Below are 21,725 nucleotides of genomic sequence, written 5' to 3' on the forward strand. Positions count from 1 at the left end.
GACAACAGCCGATGTCTTCGTCTACATTGTATATTTTCACACATATGTAAATTTGGATTTGAAGGACACTTTATCTACATGGTGAAGTCCTTTTGTTCAAGCGTGATCTCTCAATATGCTCACAATATCTTGTACAGTTTTGAGGTCCTTTAATCATAACCTGTATGATAAATTAAGTGTTTGATTAAGAAAAGTCCGAAAACTTTGTTGGCAGAATGAACCAGGTTTTTTCTTTGCGTATTTGTGATGGGCCGTGTTGAGCTGCACTGGTCGTGTAGAGTTACCTGGGATGTTGCCCACACACTTTGTTGTGAGTCTCTCTGCCTCTCCCATACTTTGTCGCTTGTTGAGTGGAAGTGTAAACAAAACCACACGCTCAGACATAATGGATTTTTTTCTGCTGTCATATCAGCAGTTTAATCAAGGTCAAAACCTTGCATTCGCTCATTTCTTTCTTTCATTCAGACAGTGGAAATGGTCTTTCTGAAAGATCCAGGTGAAATCATCTCTTTCCTTGTATTGCTGTAGGGTTCCACTCCAGACTGCTGCTCCCATCTCCCATCTACCCGCACCATTGCCTGCGGTTGGTTTTTTTGCTGATAAAAACATCCTTTTAAGTGCTGAACCTAGCCATACTGGGTCATTGACTGCTCTACAGCATTCAGACTATCAGACTATCGCAACTAGATCAGGACAGAGCACATAACTAGACCAGACACATGAGGACAAATGTTGTGTCTGAGCATTTTCTCATAAATATGGCAATTCAAGGACATTTGAGTCATGCTGAAAAGAATGTGATACAGTTGATTAAATGAGATCTTTGAAAGACTTTTCCATCTCTCCAGCTCAGTAAATAGGAGTGCTACGCTATATGCGTCCCCTAAAGCTACCTGGCTATTCATTGCACAGACTGACGGATGCCCCTCTCTGCCTTATTTTTCATTTAGTCTCTTTGCCTTGCCCCCTTTTTGCAAACACGGTGTATCAATCTGGCAGACTACCTTTTGGACCAGTCTCTTTCTGTTTTCATTTTGTTGCTCTTGGCTTGTTTGTCAGAGTCTGCTTCTGCTCAAGCACAACAGCTTTTCACCCCCAAAATAGCAAAACACCGAAATGCACTCCAGAGGTATTGTGTTTCCTTTGAGTTATGAAAGTTAGGAAGATTTAAGAACACTTCTGTCAAATCAAATTACAGCCTGTGGCCCACTAAGTGTTCATTATAGATTTTATTATCACCATTATGAAATCACAGACGAATATGAGTTAATGTGTGGATTATGCTGCATGTACCCCAAACACAGCCCTATTTCCAATTTCTGGAATTATTGTTACATTAACTAAATTTCCACTCATTATGCTGCTTTTGTGTTTCTTTCAATATTGTGAAATAATTAGAGGACTGCTCTTTGAATGGGTGATTTTGTTCAGCACAGTGTAAATTATTTTTTGCATCACGTCATTACTCATTGGTCTCTGAAACTCTCAGATAGAGAAAAAAATAGTGATAACTGGCAGTTTAGTATATGAATTTAATTCCTTTTTTCAGCACAAATTGCCTTCAGCATCTCAGGGCTTGTTACAAGTTGCTGTTCAAGAAGGAATTAGTTTAATATTTTAGGATTTTCATAAGGTGACAAATTCCTGGCTTTTTGGAATTAGTCTAATACAAAAAGGCTTTTAAAGCTATTTTTAATAGGATATATTACTCTTATTTTCTGGGTGTTTAGAATAAAAAGTTACATTGACCTTCGGCATGGTGGTCTTCTACATCGACAAAGCGTAACACTGGTAAGTCCTACTAAAAACTTTCACTGGGTTTCATTTTCTCTACGAACAAGCCCAGGAGTCTGTCAGTGATTATGTTGAGACAATGAGGCATAAGATGACCCTAAAACAACCACCGCAGCTTCAAGAGGAAGCGCTGGTACAGCATAGTCTTTGAGCCTGTCAGGAAATGTGGAGGATGTTGTCATTGATTCTGTTAACTGACTTCATTCTAACCAGCTGCTGATGAACAAGAACACAGACAAAAGGATGAAGGAACTGTCTGTCAAACCTTGGTAGGAGCAGTCATGTCAATCAAACTGCTAAATTGGCAGGTAGTAGGGAGGGGGTACCTCCCCCATCAGTTTACCAGTTACCATTATTTCCTTCTCTGATTCAGACCTAAATATAGACTCGTCCTCTGCTTCTCTGGGTCAGGCAGACCCCAGGACCCTGCCGTGGGCTGAGTAAGGAGGTGCTCCCAGGGAAGGGAGCATCAGGGATGTCACTTGTGCCTGAGGCCTTTTGTTGGGTACATTCACCAGGAGGGGGCGCTGTACTTACCCTGTAGGGTATCACCAACCTGCCCAATCCCCCGTCACCCTGCCCTAACTCCTTGCCAATTCAGTGAAGTGATGCCAGGGCACTATTTTTTCCTCAGCTTTGTAACACTGTCCTTTTCAGAAGGAAGTCCTCTGGAGTTTGCATGAGAGTAAGTATGTGCGTAAAAGGGTTGATCTAGTATTACATTTTACTATTTTTCTCTTAACAGAACTTGAAAGAACCTGAATGCATAAAAAAGAAATGTTTGCATTCAGGTTAGCAAAGTGTACTATGTGAGGTTTATGATAAAAGGATAATCCATAAAAAAGCAAGTGGTAAACGTGTGACTGCTGCCTTTTGAATAGGTCCCTCTTACAAAAAAGATTTTTTATCTCAATGAGACATAAAGAAAACATACATTATATTGAAAAAAATATAAAATAAATGGAAATTTAGAATCCCAGGCAGTATTGCCACTGGCATGGTCAGGATTTGATGCTAGACCAGGGGTGTGCATTACTGCACCAAAGACAAGAACATTACTTGGATGCCTCACCTGGAAGGAACTTATTAATATTAATATTATTTATTTATGAATGGGGTTTGAATGTCTAGACAAATGCTCTGTAATGCTACTGCCAATGTGGCACAGCACAACACACTATAAGGGTTTCTGTACTACGCAGTTGTCATGGGAACAACACTGGAAAGGATTCCATGCCCCAGATCCTCGCATCCCTGGCCTTGTGATCTCCTCCGCTGAGTGCGAGCTCCCGGAGGGATCAGCTGAGCAAAGCGAAGGCAGGGCCGGGGGAAATGGACCGGGCTGCATTACCCATTACTCCCAATGCAACAGAACTGTCTGAGTCAGAGGGTTGCGCAAAAGTGTGTGCGCAGGAACATGAGGCTCTCTCATGGTGATGAGATGTGTGCATGTGTCAAAATGAGGGAGATGACCTAATGGCCCAACGTTACTTAGTATTACAAATGTGGGTCCAGTTTTTAGCTACATTCTTCACAACAGTATGTAATGTCCTAAAATGATAAAAGTAATACTACTACTACTACTACTAATAATAATAATAATAGTAATAATAATAATAATAATAATAATAGTCGCAATTGATGTTTATTAGATAAAATCTTTGGTCCAAAAGTAATTTACCAAATGTAATGTGGCAGGTGGAAATCCAGTAAGAAATTATCTCTTTTGGGTAATAAACTGTGTGTAATAAACCTGTTATTTGATAATAAGGCAATATAATTTTGTTTAAATCAAAATCCTTTTTTCCTGCTGTAACAAAAACGGACAACACATAACCACTCATTTGAAGAAGTCAGTTTTTGACCCTGTCATCTAGAAGTTTTGGAAGAGGGCATCTACTGTACGATTTTGTAACTGCTGAGAAGTTAATACTTTAGGCCCTCAGACAAACAGTACATGGAACTTCCCGAATGGAACTTTCATATTTTCAATCCAACATTGACCAAACACAGTCACATCAAAATGGACGACTGTGGACCTAGCCAACTGCGGAAATGATCAGTTGAAATTAATTAAATAACCACATGCTTAATTTCATTTGCAACCACATCAAGTGGCGAGAGTAATCTTGAAATCTAACATATGACAGATTATGATATCAAAAGATACGAAGTCATTAGGCACTGTTAATGCGCCCTGAACCTCATGTCTCACGATCATGTCTCATGGCAGGATAAGAAGAAATGACTGCGGAGCAGCCGATTCTACAGTTCACTGCATTCATTAATTTCTTAAATCCACCGACTGACACATTTTTTGGACTGAACATGAAATGATGTTCCTTAGAAAAGGGCAATATAAAGGCAAAAAAATGTTTTCTTTGAAAGCGGCTAAACAATATTTAAGCTGAACTCGAGATCCATGAGGTTTAATTCTAGTGTCATTTTATTTTGGATTTCAATATGGCTTTTTGGGCCAAAACTATAGCCGTATGTGACCCAAGATAAATTCGAGACAATCAAATAATTGACAGCCAGACTATAACTTTTATAGTTGTCCTGTTTATTTAGTAATGTAGCTTACGTGTATTTTGACTGCAACGTGCGACAATGCCTGCTGGTTCCACTGTGCGCACTCAGGCGGGACCTGTCAGAAGAATGAAGGATCCGAGAAAAAGCAATGTAGACAGTGACTTATTTACCTGGGCTATTTATTCATTGATTTTGGCTTTAAATTCAGCATGACTACCAGTTGTAGGCTACTGAATGACTTATTAGTCAGCAGTCAATTGCAGTTACTTGACTACTGTGGAAATATCGAATGTGGTATTGCGTAGCCTACCCCCTTCGCTGTAAATCACATGTCTGAAATAAAGAATAAATAATTCTTACATGTAAGCATATTCTCACGCATATAGACGTAGGCTACTGATTGGCAGCCAATTGGGCTACCTAGTTCAGCTTCTCGTCTTGGGGCATACGCTAGCATAACGTGACCATTAAATACACTTAATATATAATTAGATATAAAATAAGGAAAACAACTTAGTAGCCTACACGTATTATATCGCAATAGTCATGACAGGTAAATAGGATGCTCTGGCGTCTATATTGCTCGAATAAATTGTAGGCTACAATGGCGCTGTAGCCTACTGTACCGCGAAAACAAATTGTATCCAGTATTTGACATTGGTAAACAATTGTTAAACGATGTCACTGGGTAATCTTGTAACATTCTTGCGTTTCTCAAATAGCAAAACTGCTTCCCAGCAACAATCACTTCGGCAAATTTGTTCTTCCGTTCTTTCGTGGGGGGAATTACCATATTAACCCGAAGGTGGCCACAAAAAGCAAATATCTTGATCCTCTGCTGTACCGCGCATACCAAGCTTTTATTTTTAATATAAGGGGAGGGGGGGTTCCTAGAAACCGCCTCCTTCAGCTCTACCGCTGCTGGATCTGTTTGTGAATTTCAAACACTCACCGCCTCCATGTTGGAAAGAGCACATAGAAACAATTATTATTTTTTCATATTAGATACACCAAAAAAGCAGCATTAAACTGTCCTACACCATTAGCAAAATAATAATTGAGAGTCTGTGGATAACAGAGGCGAGGACTGCTTCTTTTTTTTTTAAAACTCCTGGTCAAAACAATCCTTCGTGTGCCGATGCAGCAGCGAGTCTTTGGCTCTCCGTAGGCAAAGGGTTTATTTTATTTTTCTTTATTTATTTTATTTTTTTGTCGTTTGTGTGCGTTTATGCATTCTTCATGCTGAACAAAAGGGGGTGCTTGCGCTGAGGTGGTGTTTGGTTTTCGACCACTACTAGCAAGCTAGCTGGACTTGTAGAAATAGCTAGCTAGCTAGTTAGCTAGCTATTGATAATAAAAACAAGTGAATTAAAAAGGAATAACATCCGTTTCCATGGACCACACGTCCATAATAACCCAGGTTTCTAACCCAAAGGAGGAGGAGATCATTTCTTCCAGTCAAGAAAAAGGTAAGAGCGTTTAACTGTCTTTTTGTGTTCGCTAGCCGGCTAACACATACTGTCCAGTAAATTGCTTCCTATGGACCCCAGTCACTTCTTGCACTCAGCTAGTTTGTACCGGGCTTGCTGTGGTGGTCCTGGTGAATATGTGGCTACAATTCTTAGTGCCGTTTAGCTACTTCTTTGTATTAGACACCAGTACCCAAATAGCAGTTGTGTGTTATGTTATTTTTATTGTCACGTTATTGGAGAACTTCAAAAAGTCCGAACGTAGGACGCTTGCTCCACTCTAAGTTTATAGCTCGCTAATGGCTTAAATATAGTAGCGTAGGTTGAAAAATATGAATGTATGGGTTCTGGTGGTTAAAGTTATCTAGCCAAACAGTTGGATTTAGTAAGGAGAACGCTAAGTTACCGAGCAAGCTAACAGTGCTATTTTCAGGGCCAGTATGTAATACTTAGCTGGCCAACTTGTGCGACTGTAAGAAATGTCAGAGGTGGGTTTTTTGGTTTGTAAATAAACCTGCGAGTGAGGTGTAGAATTAGCCTCCAGAGCCGAGGATGATGTAGTTAATTTGGTCCGTTTGTGGTTATTTTTTGCTAGACTACGTGTGGAATTCATTTTATAGAGCTGGTGTAATTTCATATTTAGAGTTTTGTATGAGAAATTAAGTTAGCTAACGTTATCCAGGTTGTGTGGCAGTTGTACGACGCCCAACGGCAGTTAGCAATCGGCTAGCTATTTTGAGTTAGTTTAACTGCATGCAAATGAGATCGATGTAACATAGCACGCAGATTTACAAGCATTGAACCACATGTTTTGCATCACATGTTGCTAGCTTACAAGCCGGCTGGACTTTTGAACATTTGAATAGCTTTTTTCAGGATAAAGTTTGAGAAACAGCACTGGCTATTTATCCGTCTAGTCAGGCGGTGTTAAAACCAGCCGTAGTGTAGTTGCTGTCCAGCTACATCCATAATTAATGCTCACTAAAGTTACCTCAAATTGTGATTTAACGTAACAGGGAATGTGTTACTTTTAGTTATAGCTGGTGGGCTAACTTGGTTGTCTTCCTCATTCTATCCGTTTTACACTTTACATTGAAGAGAGAATGTTTGTTTCTCAGTCGGTGTGTGCCTGCTTAGTTAATGCTAGCTGTCGTAACTTGCTTGCTAGTTGATTAGCGTTGGCTAAATTAGCAACGGAGAATTGACAGGAATGTGGCATGTCCACACGTTGTCTTTTAGTTTCTGTTTGCATAGCTGTTCACTAACTAGCAACTTAAGGAAGGTTTTATAAGATACTCAGATTTGATACAGATAGCCTAATTTGACACAGCTAATTAATTTATTTAATTTGATAGCTAAGTGAATCGAGGTAACATTAACGCTGTCTGCTCATAATTAACGTAGTCTAAATTCATTGTCACGTTTTTTAAATGTTTGGTTTGCAAAGAGGAGACAACCCAGAGAAATTACGTCTGGGCGATTGATGTGATTATTGGCCTTTAGTTTGTCAGGATAAATTTGACCACCGATTTAAAAAGCGAGCTGTGATATTTCATCTATCCAGGCTTGATACAGTTTCCTAATGCGGAGTGGTTATTTGTGCCTTGTCTTCCATATTGCTGAACGCAAATTGGTCTTAGGTGACTTAGTGCATTTCAAACTGGGTTTGCAGAGCCTGGTGTGTCTGTATTCCTGTAGAGATAAATTAAATTATCAGCACCTAAATATAATTGGATCCTGGCTATGCTATGCACAGCTTTACTGTCCAATGGGAAGTATACTTTCTCTCTGTTCAGTCCTGACTCACTCACTTGTTCTCATCCTGTGGATTGAAAGTCAAATATTCCTTACCCCTGCTGTAGTAATAGAACAGTGATTGTTACAGTAAGGGAATCCCATTTTCAAGATGTTGAACTGCATGATGCATTTCTGGTCATCAAATCTACCAGATTAATCTCTTGATAGCTCTTAATTCCTTCGATTCCGGGTTGACTGTAGTCTGACACTCTTGCCTAGGCTGCTACTTTAAAATAATTCTGACTCCAGACATTTTGAAGACTTTTGCAATGATTTATTTATTTATTTGTTTGTTTGTTTGTTTGTTTGTTTGTTTGTTTGTTTGTTTGTTTGATTAAGAGACCGTGCACATAAATCACATATCCAATTGGCAAGTGATAGGGGCGATATAGCTCAGGAGGTAAGACCGATTGTCTGGCAGTCGGAGGGTTGCCGGTTCAAACCCCGCCCTGGGCATGTCGAAGTGTCCTTGAGCAAGACACCTAACCCCTAACCTCTAACTGCTCTGGCGAATGAGAGGCATCAATTGTAAAGCGCTTTGGATAAAAGCGCTATATAAATGCAGTCCATTTACCATTTACCATCCATTCCATTCCAAAATCATTTTATACATTGAGCAATGTTTTATTTCTGATTTCTTATTGAGTTGGTATTTAATAGGTAGCCTATACTTTGCCCTTGCCTGTTTATATTATATCTGTTGTGCTGTTATTTTGGAAGGTATAGGCTAGCTTGTGTTACTTAGGTGTGTTTCACTGCCTAGGTGCATGTTGTTATTAGTCAGAAGCTGTGGCCTGGGACTCATTATAATGACCCATATGAGAAAATGTGACAGAATAGCTCACTTGAAATTTGAGATGTTTTTGATTGAAACATTACGCAGGATGCTGGCTACAAATGTTTTCATGCATGTGTGCGTGTACAAGGGTATGTTTACCCTAATCACATACACTGCTCCAAACTGTGCCGGTATGAATATGGATTATGCAGGAGCCCATAAAGAAACATTGGATTTTTTTCTGTTCAGTTGCATGTAGATTTTAGATTACTGGGCTATTGCTAGCTAACAAATATTTGCTTTGAGGAAATGGGCCTATTTGTGAGTTAATGTACTAGGCAACATTTGCTTTACAGTAGCGCAGAACTATAGACTGCTGCTGTATGCAAAATGAGCTAATTATTGCATTTATCTGTGTTGTCTGTCACACCCATTGGGTGAGTTATAAACCTTGAGAAACTGTAGCATGTAGGCTATTTGTGCCTCCAAATCATTGCTGACTGAACAGTCCTCAGTTTTGCTGAGTAACCTTTTTATGAAGTTTTGTGACTCATTTGGAGAAACGCACTGGATTTGTTCATTTGAGCCGTCTTAGCCTATGTGATGCAACATGTTGGTCTGAGGCAAAAGTACTGCTTTCACTCCATAGCTGTGTGACAACATAACATAAAGGATTTGAACGTAAGTTATTCTACGTTCATGGTAAAGTATGAGCACAAACCTTTAGTCAAAATTATTTTTTAGTTTTTCAATTGAAATGTATCTGCAAGTCTACACTGTATTTCCTGATGAAATATTGTAGGCTATGTTTTGCATATTTTTTTAAAATGCATGGTCTCTAAATTTTCTGCACTTGGACTTGTTGCAAAAAACTTAGGCTAACCAGTTTGACCAAGGTTCCAATGTGACTGGGATTTAAAAAGATTGGAATACAATTTGCAATAGCAGTTCTGCCCCCTCTTAGAGTGTTTTTTCAAGCATTCTAGTGAATAGTTTTTACATCTGTGTACTTTGAGAAACTTTGATTAAGAACAATACTTGGGTGTTTGTGTGCAAAACTCTCAAACATAGGGTAATGGAAGGGTACACAAAAGAAGGTGCTCTCTTTTTAAAAAAACAAGAGGTTAGCCTATAAGTTTAGGTTATCTATCTTGCTTTTCTGAGGTCATACAGCTTAAAAGGAGGAGAGGCAATAGATTTATCCCGTAGTGGTGCTCTCTCTGCCTGCATTTCTCTTTCTCTCTCACTCACTCCTCATTCAGTTGCAATGCCTTGCTACTCTGTGCTTACACCGTACGTGGGCAGCGTTCTGTGGCATGACATTTCAGACCTTGGCAAAGTGTCCTGTTTCCATTACAGAAAAAGTAGCTCTGGATGTAGCTCTGGATGTTGGCCCGAATGCCTGTTCCACAGCTGCCCTGTCACTCCAGGGCCCCTGAAAACGTTGCCCATTGTTTTGCGCGAGTTGTAGATAAATTTAATGACGCCAGCCGTTTTGTTTTTATTACGATGGGGTAGGTCCCAATGTCACAGTCTGCTTTGTGGCCTGGCCACTCTGTTCAAACTGCCCCAAAACTGTAGTGTCATTATCTCTAGTGCAGTCTGGTGGATACCTTACTTAGTGGATGCTATCTAATCTCCGGTGTTTAATTTGGTGTGGCACTCTGTGATTTGGTATTTCTGCAGGGTGCTTTCATTCTTACTCTTTTGGTGTGTCTATGTGCTCTTTGCATTGTTGTTGGTTTCATTTCCTTTAACGCCTTGGAGGCTTAGGCTAGGCACACACATTAGGATCGGTGATAACGGTCCATTCACCACATTGCCTGATTGTTGTCTGAAATGTGAAGCGAAGGTGTTGGCTAATCAGTGGAAGGTGATAGCCTGCTGTGCACAGCCGCCTTTCCTGGTTTCATTGGCGACTGTTTCCCCCCTGCTGTGACTCCGTCTCTGCTTTCCTGCTAGGAAAACCGGTGTTTTGGAACCTGTGTTCTAGAATTAGAGACTGTGTCAAATTGTTTTGCAAAAGCAATACTGTTGGTGTTCATTGTCAGTTTAACTGCCAGGAGATAAGTGCATATAGCCTACTCAATGACGTGCTGTGTGAGCGTAACAGTGATTTCTATTCCTGCATTCCACTTCACAACAGGACAGAATGAGAGCATATTTTTAAGCCTGTTTGGGCGACTGCTCTACCATTTCGCTGGAATGGGAATGGACGTCAGTATGATGTCATTGTTTTTTTTTTGCTTTCGTTTTGCCTGGTCTTACCAATGCATTTGCGGTTTCCTGTTATGTCTATTTTGGTCTTGGCTGACATTGGCTTTGTGGACCCTTGTTGATAGAGGAGAAAACAACGCCCACGCTTTGCAAGTTAAAAGTGGGAAAATGCACTTATTCCTTTTCAGAGCAGGATGCTTTTGACAGGCAGACCAGCGATGATGGGAAGGAGATGATTGATTGTCTGGTGAAAAGCAGAAATGGGAACTCTGAGAAAAGGGTGCGCCATCGTCGGCAGGCCAAGCACGTTGCCCTGTGCGGAGGACATTGTCGCGTGGAAGGCTGTACCTGCGGTGTTTGGTTATGGGACGCGTGACCGGAGTCGAGCCGAAGACCTGGCTCGGCCGTGGACCGCGCCGCTCCTCACGGGCAGGACGCGAGCTTGGTGAGGATTGAGTGTGTGAGGCTTTACGGGCTGCGTGCTCTTCAGGGAGGACCTGTGTGCGGTAGGAAGCCGCCGGCTGGCACCGTGCACCCTCACCTGCCCCTCTGTGCCCCTGTAGGCCCCGCAGGGTCAGTGTCATCGGGGCGAGGGACGTGTGCGCCATCGCACCTCTGAAATCCGCGTGCCACCCTCCGTTCATCTGGCAAATTCACAAGCAGGTTGTCTTTAGCGGGTACACTGAGAAGCAGAACTGTGATCTATGGCGGCATCACTGATCTTAATGACCTATCATATAGTTCTTCTCATAACCTCTTAAAAAAAAAAGCATAGTTTTTCATTAATGGTATATAAAAATCACTTAAATGTTCACAATATTGTTGCTACCTTCTTGAAATAGGATCATCATCATTTCTTTTGTGATGTGACTGGCTCTCTTCATTTCAGCATTTCTTGGTGTACCTTAAGGCTTAAGGTGCAGGGCTACGCTAGATGTTGATGTTTCTCTGGCACACAGGTGATCTCATGGCTGTGGAATGAGGGAGGTGTAGCAGGACTGTGTTCGGGCCTCTGACTTAAAGAGCTTCCTTAAAACGGTGTAAACAGCCGGTACACAGAGCTGAATTAATCCAGCCAGGGAACTGCCAACAAAGAGCGCTCTGTGCTCTTGGCAGAAGAACGCATCAAGGGTGTCACGCCCCAAGTGTTTACCCATGTCTGTATTGCAGAGTTCTGTTTTTACTGCACGTCTCTGAGCATTTCTTTCACCACAGCAGTCCCTTAAACTTGGCGTGAGCCGTTTGCTCATTTTTACCACTTGGGCACCAGTTTGTCGTGTCTGGGTCTGCAGTACTCCCTCACACGCTCATTTTCTTCCAGCTGAAGCAGTAAAAATGGCCGACTCTTTTTATCCATCTGTGGCAATGGCTCCTCTAGGGATGGCCTTCTCCATGGGCCCTGACCCTTGACCTCGGATGCAGTAACATAATTTATGATTATGAATTACATACAGGTGTGTAGGATTCCAAGATTTGTGGTACTTTGCATCAAATAAAATTGGCCTCAGTATTTGTCAGTTGTGTAAGTGCTTTTCCTGGTTTTTTTTGGAGGAAGAGGGTGGAAGGGGGATTGTGGGGGTGGGGTTTTCAGCTGCTCATATCTCCAGTTGGGCTTTATTTACTGTCACTGCTACGCACACAGTTTTCTATTGCGTGCGGAGGGAAAGACATGGTTTGAGCAGCACTGACGCTGTTCCGTTAAGCCCATTGTGTCAGCCGGGTTTAACCTGACATATAGGCCTACGCGCCACTATCTGATCGTTATGCAACTAAATGTGGCGGTTTACGTTTCATCCAATGGCTTTCCCTTGTGCTCCAGTGCAGCTCACTCCCTGTGCTGCCCACGCCTTTGATAACAAACGAGTAAGACCACTGGCCAAAGTGCTGCTTTGCTGTAAAGAATGGCTTTCCAATCAGATGGCATATTAGCATTTTCTTTACGGTGAGAAATATTGATGTTATGATGCTGAGACCCAGTGTGGCTGGCTGTAGCGCTCAGGCACTTTCAGGGCTGGCTATTTTCCCATGACGAACACACCTGCTGCTGCTTGACTTACCTTGGTTCAAGGTGAACCTGTCCTCATATCCGGGGTTGGTTACGATACTGTTGACTTGGGCCAGTTTGCTGTGAAATCTCCTCTAGTCCACCTCACGTATAGCCAGCCGGGATTGAAGGTTGGCTGGAAGTTGACCTGGCGTGGTGCTAACAGCTCGCGCGCGGCTCCGGTGGATCAGCAGAGATCTGGCTTTGGGGAGGGGTGTGGGATCAGAGTAACTGAGCACTGTGTGACTGTCCCAGGGGCCGCTTCCCCAGGCCTGAATAAAGAGGGCTTTGAAGAGGAAGCTGTGATCCCTGCAGGCTCCAGGGGAGCTCTGTGCCTGAGCCGGTCCCAGATCAAGGGCCTCAGCGTGAGGGACATGGAGTGGAACTGGCCTCTGGTGCTTCCCTTCCTGTTTGTGTGTGTGTGTGTGTGTGTGTGTGTGTGTCTGTGTGTCTGTGTGTCTGTGTGTCTGTGTCTGTGTCTGTGTCTGTGTCTGTGTCTCTGTGTCTCTAAGCGTCTGTGTGCTTACGTGTGAGTGCATGCATGTGTGTCTGCGTGTGCGTGTGCATGTGCATACATAGTGGCCCTTGTGATGTATGAAAAGCAGGAGATCCCCACCCCCCACCCCTGTGTCCCTCCACTCCCTATCCTTGCGTTTTACTGCTGCAGACGGCTCTGGGCGCTCGTTGACAGCATTATCTCTCAGTAACAGGACGCCCGTACGAAGACAGATGCAGAAATTCCTAAATGATCCCATAGCCACCTTGTAAGATAGAAAAATTATGCCCTACTGCGCTCTTCCTCAGGAATAACATTACACTGCTGCACCATAGGCAGTTTCCCTTACAGATGTCTAACACTGGGTCTTTCCAGTGAGCCTAATTATAACGTTTAGCCAGAAAGCCGCTGGAAGCGCTGTCGTTTCTGTCCCCGGGCCGGGAGAGACGTCGGCCGCGATTGGCTCTTTGTGACGCAGCGGAGCTGATGCGTGGGAGGACCTCTTTACTGTGTCACAATGGGAATCGATTGACGAGCCTTGACTCCATAGACGAGCTATTAAAGCGGAGCCCGGTCCAGAGCTATAATTTGAGCTCTTGCGTAATTGTGAAGCCCTTTTCATCCGCTGAGCGACGCTTTTCCAAAGTGCCGGCGCTAGCTCCGTCCCGTCGATGCTGACACCAGGCAGCAACCCCTCCAATAATAGATTTTGAGGGGATGTCCCCGTAACTCAGAGAGAGGATTACACGAGCCTTGCGTGCAGAGCTAAAGAGGGCTGGGCTCTGTTGGGGGAGGGGGGCTCTTAAAATGAGGTGCGGGGGGCGGGGGGGGGGTGAGGAGAGAGCGCCCCTGGGCCCCGAGAGGACAGATTAGGCGAGAGGAGGGCAGGGAGCGAGCGAATCTGAGACGCGTGCCTCGGGGCGTCCGGCCAGCGGATGTCCCGGTCGCTGACACGCCCGTTAGGACAGGGGCCTCCAGCCTGCCCTTTAACAGAGGGCTGAGGAGCCCTGACAGCTGCTGTGTGCAGGAGAGCAGGCCTGCCTGACAGCCAGCCCTGTGGTGAGCTGCTGCTTTCTGTGGCTCAGGAGAGACCCCCCCGCCCCCGCCCCTCAGTGTTGTTTCCCTGTGTGGGGGCAGGTCTGCGGGGGGAGTTCCGGAAAGGATGGGGCCGGATTTTCTTCATTAAAGCCCTGCTCACGCAGTGCTCCTTTCAGCCATTACAAGGAGTAAATATTTGCTGCTCTCAGAATTAGCGGCGTGTCGACACTAATCTGGATCGATTGGTGGGAGGCGGCCCGTGGATTCAGCTGACGGACGCGGCGGGATCCGCGGGGCTGCCCCCCGTTCTCAACCCCTTCCCTCAAACGCGTTCCCCGCACCGTCCCCTTTCTACCAACAACACAAGACAAAAGGGTTCCCCCAGGAATATCTCGGCCACGCCCGTGCGGGTGAAGGACACCGGGTCCGTGGAGACAAGCATCGGTGACGCGCCGGTGCGGTTCCCGCCGCTGCGCCCGGCCGTAGAGGCTCCAGAAGGGTCGCGACCCGGCCGAGAGGTCGGCGGAGGAATGCGGCAGGCGTTCCCGCGCCTCAGGCGCCGACCTTTCCCTCGGACACCGGCGGGAACCGGGGGTGGAGCCAGCTGAGGTCGCGACACCGGGGCATTCTGGGAAAGGTCACCCGCCTCCCTGGGTGAAGCCAGATGGCAGGTGGGCGCCCCCACCCCCACCCATGCCGCCGGGTACAGTGGGTAATATTAGAGAGCCTCCGTGACAGCGGCGGTATGGCCGTCGCCATGGCAGCCGTGCCTGGGCTGTAAATCACAGCACTTAACAAGGTCACGCTCTTCTTCCTCTCCCGCTACTACCACTGGCCTGTGTGACTGACAGTGTGAAGTGGACGAAGGGCGCTAGGGGATCTTCTCTCAAAAATGAGAAGTATTTCACCTTTGATATATTTGTGTACATTTGAATCTTCATATAATGCATTAATATGCATAACCCCCCCCCCCCCACCACACACACACAAACTATGTAGCTCCAAAACTGCAAATGAAGGTCCAGAGGACCCCAGTGAGGATAATGGTGGGGCTTGGCTAACCAGGCAAGCATTTCCTCAGGTTTTGTGTGTCTCAGAAACAAAATCAGTGGTCATGTTATCTGTGTGCGCCTTCATTCTGCTGTGCTTCCGTTCCCATGTTAGAGAGGACTCAGTAGGCTAAAGAAAGGCGAGACCCACTGAATAGGGCGGAATGAGCCGTCTTTAAGTTTGAGTTTAGAACAGGACCGAGTCTCCTGTCAAGTGTGAGTGAGTCAGTGTCACTGGCATTGGCCTGGACTCCCTTTCCATGCTGGAGCCCAGCCTTCAGTCAGCGCTGCAAGCCTGACCATCTGCCAGTGCAATATGACCACCGTCTGCACACGCTCACTGACTTTCTGGGGGAAAAAAAAGAATTGAGGAAAAGAAATGGTGAAAAATATGTGAGCTGGGTTTGAGGGGCACCTAATCACAGTGCATATCGTAGTGACATAAGCATCGTGATAACATCCTATCGGCACGTCCCTGCCACTTCCCGTCTCTACCAGCAACCCTACCTCATCCAAAGGGCTAGCCTGCCATCTTTTCCCATGACAGCTCAAATTTTATTCATCATTTTCATTAGGTAGGTGCCGTTAAATGGTGTTAGGCTATGTTAATATTTTTACATGGGACAGCCCTATACCCCTCTTAATGGACCATAAATATAACATTTGGAAGGTGAATTTGCCAAGGTTATGCAGTGCCAACAAGTTTCTCTGTGCACCGTTGTGCATTTGAGTTGGCATTATGTAGGTTATCCGCACACAGAGTGCATCTCGGTAGGGTGAAAACCCTGCTCACGGTCACGCAGGTGAGTTTAACGAGCTCTTGCCCTCCATCGGGGCTGTAATGATTGTGACAGCTGGAGCCAGGGCAGGCTGGCAGGCTGCACAGCGAATGAACGCATGGAGACTCATGACATCTGCTTCAGAGTTGACTGCGCAGCTGACCTGCGTTTGGAGAGTCTGATCTAACGCTAAGGACATGGACACTGGAAACGGGGAGTCCCTGGATGGGCTGCTTATGGCTCTGGCCTAGTTTGAGTGAAGTGAGTGGGCACACATTAGCGTTTGGCATCAGAGCGAGTCTCAGCAGCCCCCGCTGCTCCCGTTCTGATGGAGTCCTTCATCTCGTCACGGACGCCGGTCCCCCGCGGGTTGCGTCGTTTGCCGGGATTCAAGGCTCCGCCCCCACACCTGCGGCAGACTTCCGCCTCCTCCGCGCACTCCGCTTTATTGAGAAAGAGCGGGGATTTATGTGCGCTTGGCAGTCAGGACGAGTTTGCGCTGGGGAGGGTGACGGGCGGAATCGCGGGCCCTGCCGGAGTCGGTCTGTTTATGCGGCCTCACGTCCGCCCTCCCCCCCGCACTCTTACGCCCGCACCGCTGGCCCCGGCAACCCCCCCCACACTCTTACGCCCGCACCGCTGGCCCCGGCAACCCCCCCCGCGGCTTCGCTAATTAAGAGCGGGACACTTGGGTCCCGGAGAACGTGTGACTCCCTGACCTTGTGCTCACAGAGAGCGAGGGAGCGATTATTAAACGAGCTCTGGGAGGAGAGGCCTTCTGCTCGGCCGTCAGGATGAAGGCTGGGGAAGACAAAAAATCAACCACCTCAGAGACCCCATTTCGTCTCATTAACTTTCCTTAGTGGCTCCTGATTGGTGACTGTATAGCTTGTCCTCAACTGTACATAAGCAAATGCTCAGCTTTCTTTCAAAGCCAGATTTATCAGTTTGCCGAAATGAAGGCTGTGATAAAATGGAAAATAAAGTTGCTTGAATGAGTTGTTTGACGTTATGGATGGTGTAGAGTTAAAGCATGGTGTAGATTCTTTGAATTGAAACTTAGCATGATTTTGATTTCTGGAGCTGAAACCGAAACTATTTCGGAGTGGGGAGTTCCTGGTATCATCACCCTCCAGAAAGAGCTCATATCAGAGACGGGCAGCTTCTCACCCCGGTGGCCTTTGGATTCAGGCTGGAATATTTAAAAGTGCAGTGCGGCTATTTTGAGAACCGTATGGAGTAATGTTGTGAGCGTGGGCCTGGCTGGATGAGGTGGGGAAATCCAATAACCTTATGCGGCACTTCCCCATTTAAGCCAACACTTTCTCATTAATGTCAAGAGGCCTACTGGACTGGGAAGCCACTTTTTAAGTGTGATTTTTTTTAGTGACTTACTGTTATTATAAGAGCCTTGCGTTTTTGCTGGTTTTTGACAGATAATTTTTTTTTACAGGGACTCAAATGTTTTCTGTCTGCAGATAAGGCAGCTTGGCTACAATGCTCCTGCAGTGCACGATTTCACCTGCATCCGTATCACGATTTCACCTGTATTTTATTTTTCTGTATCCTTAGGAGCAATTTAAATGTTATGAAACGAAGACCATGGAAATTGTGTCATGGAAGTATCATGCGTGCAGTGATTTCAGAGAAGAATTCTGTATTGCCCTTGAGTTACCCTTGGGTTTGTAAGATTTTGATGAATGCATACAAGATGCATTATAAGATGAAATTAACAGCGAGGATTGCATTGGAGATGGTGGCATGGTTGTTTTTAATTGTTCATGGTTGCTTCATTCCATTCCCTGCCTATTGCAGTAAATAAGGAACAACCGGATGGCTTTGCTTTATTAACTCAAAGTCACCCAGGCTTCGTTGGATGAGCTTGGGTTTACCTTAATCAGATTAGCACAGGTTTTAGCATGTGCTACCCCTTCAGGTTAGCAGCTGCTTGGCTTCATCCAAATCAGTTCATATAGAGCCCTTACCTCGGCTGAATAACACTGTTAACAGGTTGAATTGTGGCGCTGGGATTTTCAAGTTCCCAAGCTATTAAGGTACCGTTAAATGCAGATGTATTGAGACTGGTGTGGCAAATTTGGTTGTTTGTACTAATAATAGGCTATATGTATTTAAAAAAAAAACAGTGAGTATTAGGCAAGATTCAGAAGGTCTGACTTTTGTTTAACAGTGCCCGATGAGTCAAGTCCCCCTATTTCAAGTCCGCACAAGTATTAGGACCAATATTGACAGCTGGCCTTGACCTTCAATACCACTGATAACCTGAAGGACAGCGTGGAATGAATAAGCTGAACAAGAAAATACATATTTTTTATTTCTCTCTTCAAACACCTTGAGAGGCACATGGTTGTGCGGTTCACGCCGAGCGGCGGTGTGGGTCAGGCCGGCCCCTCTGTCGCTTGGGTAATCGGAGCGCTCTCCGGCTTGGGCGCAGGCTATTTTGGGCGCGCTCCTACACATTCCGCGCATAGCTGGCCCTCCCCGGGAGGGGCCTCTCCGGGTACAGACCCCCTGACGTGCCGGGAGACGTCCACGCGGCCGCCCGCCGGCTCCTTCCTGTTTGTACGCCGCCGTCGCGCGCTCGTCGTGAATAAAGTATTCGCTCAGCATGGCCGGCTGGCTCTGTCTGTGCTGCGTGGAAGAAGAGTAAAATGTAGGCTAGACGATGCGACCGATCGTCACGGCGTGCCGTCTGTCTGCGTTGTGATATTATTTAATGTTGTTCTTCACACTAGCGAGTAGAGTTACGGTACTGGGATGGGGCGATTAGTGGGCAATCGTTTACTTCTACAGCGTACCATGTAGGTCATTTGGCCTGATACTGGCATGTCATTTAATGTTGTCAGTTCAACACCAAACAACACATTTTAGTTGTCATGTGACAAGTCTGCCATCATCATGGTGAAAACCCCACCTGCTTCTCGTCTAGTCGTTAGTGGTCACACTCTGACCCTAACGCTAAAACTGTGTTGTCGGCTCCTTTAATTCTTTTCATTGCTGCAGTGCTTATTTGTACTGTGACTGTAACATTAATCTTCATCATGGCCAGAGACAGCGGGGCATGTCAAATTCAAAATGCAAATAAAAGCAGCAGTCCTGTGTTAACAGATTACTTTCACTGGAAGCAGCTGGCCTGAGCTCTCACAGGTGTGCTCAGGTAAACACTAGAGAAAGGACAATGAACATGTCCTGTCCAACACATGCAAATGAGGTTTGGCTTGTACAACAAGAAGGCAAGTCCATCTCCTGAGTGAGTCGCCGCCTGCCGGTAAAGACATTCACCACTGATGCACCCTGGGACCTGTAGTTTAGCACGAGCAGGTTGAATCCAGGGCTGTGTCCTTACCTGAATATGATTGTGGCAGTGGCACGGTGTTGGTTTGTGCCTCCGGGCGTGGGGTGTGTTGAAGTGGACCAGGTTCTTCAGGTTACTGCTGAATTGACTCCTCTCCCACGCGGGGCTGTCTCCTCTGGTGCCGTGTGGCTTTGACTGAAGGTGTGTAGTGCATCTTGTCACCTGTGGCAGGTACACAGAGTAGCTCATATCGTATGCTCATGTCTATGGGTGTGCCGGCCAGCTCTCGAGGTACGGATGGGTGTTTTCCAAATAGGGCATAAAATGCAGAAAGTGGAAAACATAGCTATATCACTTAATTAAAATTGCAACATTTTCCTTTGTTTTCAGTAGGCTACTTGAGAACAGTTGAATGTGCTATGTTTATAGGTAGGCTTTTTTATAAGATAATTTTTTTCAACTGTATTTCAATTTTTCATCCACTTCCGACAGAATAACGCACATTTTGAATCGTGTAGCTTACTCCCCCGTACAGCAAAGCAGGAAAGTGAGTGTATTTTATTTATTTTGCCTGTTAAATCCTTCGCATTATGCACGCAATGGGGGCAGCAGAAGATATAATTATTTAAATTCAAACAGCTGTCCGGCTGTACGCTTTACGGTGAGCCCATGGGTGGAGATACAAGTTGGGCTTTGGGCTTTCACAGTAGGGCTTTGGGCTTTCACAGTAGGGCTTTGGGCTTTCACAGGAGGGCTTTGGGCTTTCACAGGTTTGACAGTCAGGCGTGGCACAGAGCGGTATCTACTTCACCCGAAATGTTACAGTAATAAATCTTTGCTCCCATGCTGTCACTGATCGGCAGGTTTTCATTCCTCTTCACCAGTGTTTTACGCAGTCTGATGTTCCCTGGGTGCGTGCATGCGCCAGGGTCAGCCTTCCTCACAGAAGTGAACTTTCACACACAGGAATGTCGCTCCTTGCTTGCCAGCTAGTGTTAAATGAATGATCAGGTATGTGACGACCTTCAGGCATCTCTGAAGGAACGCCAGGTCGCTCTTTGAGGAGGAAGAGGCTGTTCTCTTGAGATGAGGGCGCTGCAGTGGAATGCGCATTCAAGGCATTTCTGGCGCGTCGAGCTCTCGCTTTAGAAACGCTGTTTCATCCAGCGCAAAGTCAGTCCCGTAAGAGAGGCGTTACACCCCCAGCAGGTGTGTTGACATAAGCAGGGACAGCGTGTTGACTCTGTGAGATTGTGTCCCTGAAGCTGTCCTCATCTGTCACAAGCTCCCTGACTCATAAGTGGTGCTCTCAGTGAAAACAGTCAGAGAGAGAGAGAACAACAGGTTACTTCTATTTTCTGCATGTACACAATAATATAGCCTAGATAATAATAATAATATTATTATTATTATTATTATTATTTATTATTGTTGAGCTATGTAGCACTGTCCTGTTTTATGGTGGGACCAGATGTTCATGCGAATGTCAAGGGCGTAAACTTTGTCTTAGAAAAGTTCCTTTATTGTTCAGCATTGAGTGTCAAAAGCTGTAATTCTTGTGCTAGCGGAAGTGACAGTTGAGTCATTGCACTTTCTGTAGTGTTTCTGCCCCTTTGAGCACTTGCTCTGTGAAAGGGTGCTTGTGTGCTGTGCTGAGCTGTGCGTCAAGTTAAAACCATTCACGCGTTAGAGCTGCGGACATGCAGGACCACACAGTGCCTGAACAATAACAGTCTGTGGGAAGCATTAAGGAAGGAAGTTAGTTGTATTTGTGCGCTGATGTAATATTGCCTCTTGATTTGAGTATCAAATTTAAGCAGCTGTTGGGTAGTACTCAGTGCCAAAACCCTTTTTTTGGCATTTGGTAGGCTATTTATTGGAATTCACAGCAAATATTGTGTAAAAAAAAAAAAAGAACAATCTTGTTTTAACGCAATACATGAAGGTGAAAGTTTGTCTGTGGTTTTGTGAGATAACTGCTTTCAAGCATATTGGTCAAAAGTTTGATAACATCAGTCTGATGCCATGCATAATATTGCTATATACAGCTACTATACAGCCTGATAATACCATAATTAAATGAATCATTCTGACAGTTCTTTGCAGCTGTAATGCAAAAATGCACACATATAATGTAAAAACATTTGGGCTGCCATAATGAATTTTATATTTGTTGTGCAACACACTGCTCATGCTTCCTAACCAGCAGGTAGGCTATATTCTTTGCAGATTCTTTGATTTATAATCCCTGCTTTTAAACAATACTGACGGTGTAGGGATGAATCCTGACCAGAGTACCCTTTTTTCATACACCAAGGAGGTAATGCAGTGATGTCCATCCGGCTGTCCATTCCTCCATTTGTCCGTCTGTTCATGACAGACATATCTGGAAAAGTAATTGCCATATTGACTTGAAATT

At 45.0% G+C, this 21,725-nt stretch overlaps 1 protein-coding gene across 2 annotated transcripts in view; it reads left to right on the top strand.

Moving 5' to 3' along the window:
- Window positions 1-5,229: 5,229 nt before the first annotated feature.
- LOC118234085 (CTD small phosphatase-like protein) overlaps window positions 5,230-21,725 on the top strand; it is a 50,888-nt gene continuing 34,392 nt past the window's right edge. For both annotated transcript variants that reach the window (XM_035430397.1, XM_035430398.1), the window contains exon 1: window positions 5,230-5,795. In XM_035430397.1, coding sequence (XP_035286288.1) covers window positions 5,720-5,795 — 76 coding nt within the window. In that variant the 5' untranslated portion in view covers window positions 5,230-5,719. The remainder of the gene's footprint in view (window positions 5,796-21,725) is intronic.

Source organism: Anguilla anguilla, chromosome 8 (genome assembly GCF_013347855.1).
Source record: "Anguilla anguilla isolate fAngAng1 chromosome 8, fAngAng1.pri, whole genome shotgun sequence".
NCBI lineage: Eukaryota > Metazoa > Chordata > Actinopteri > Anguilliformes > Anguillidae > Anguilla > Anguilla anguilla.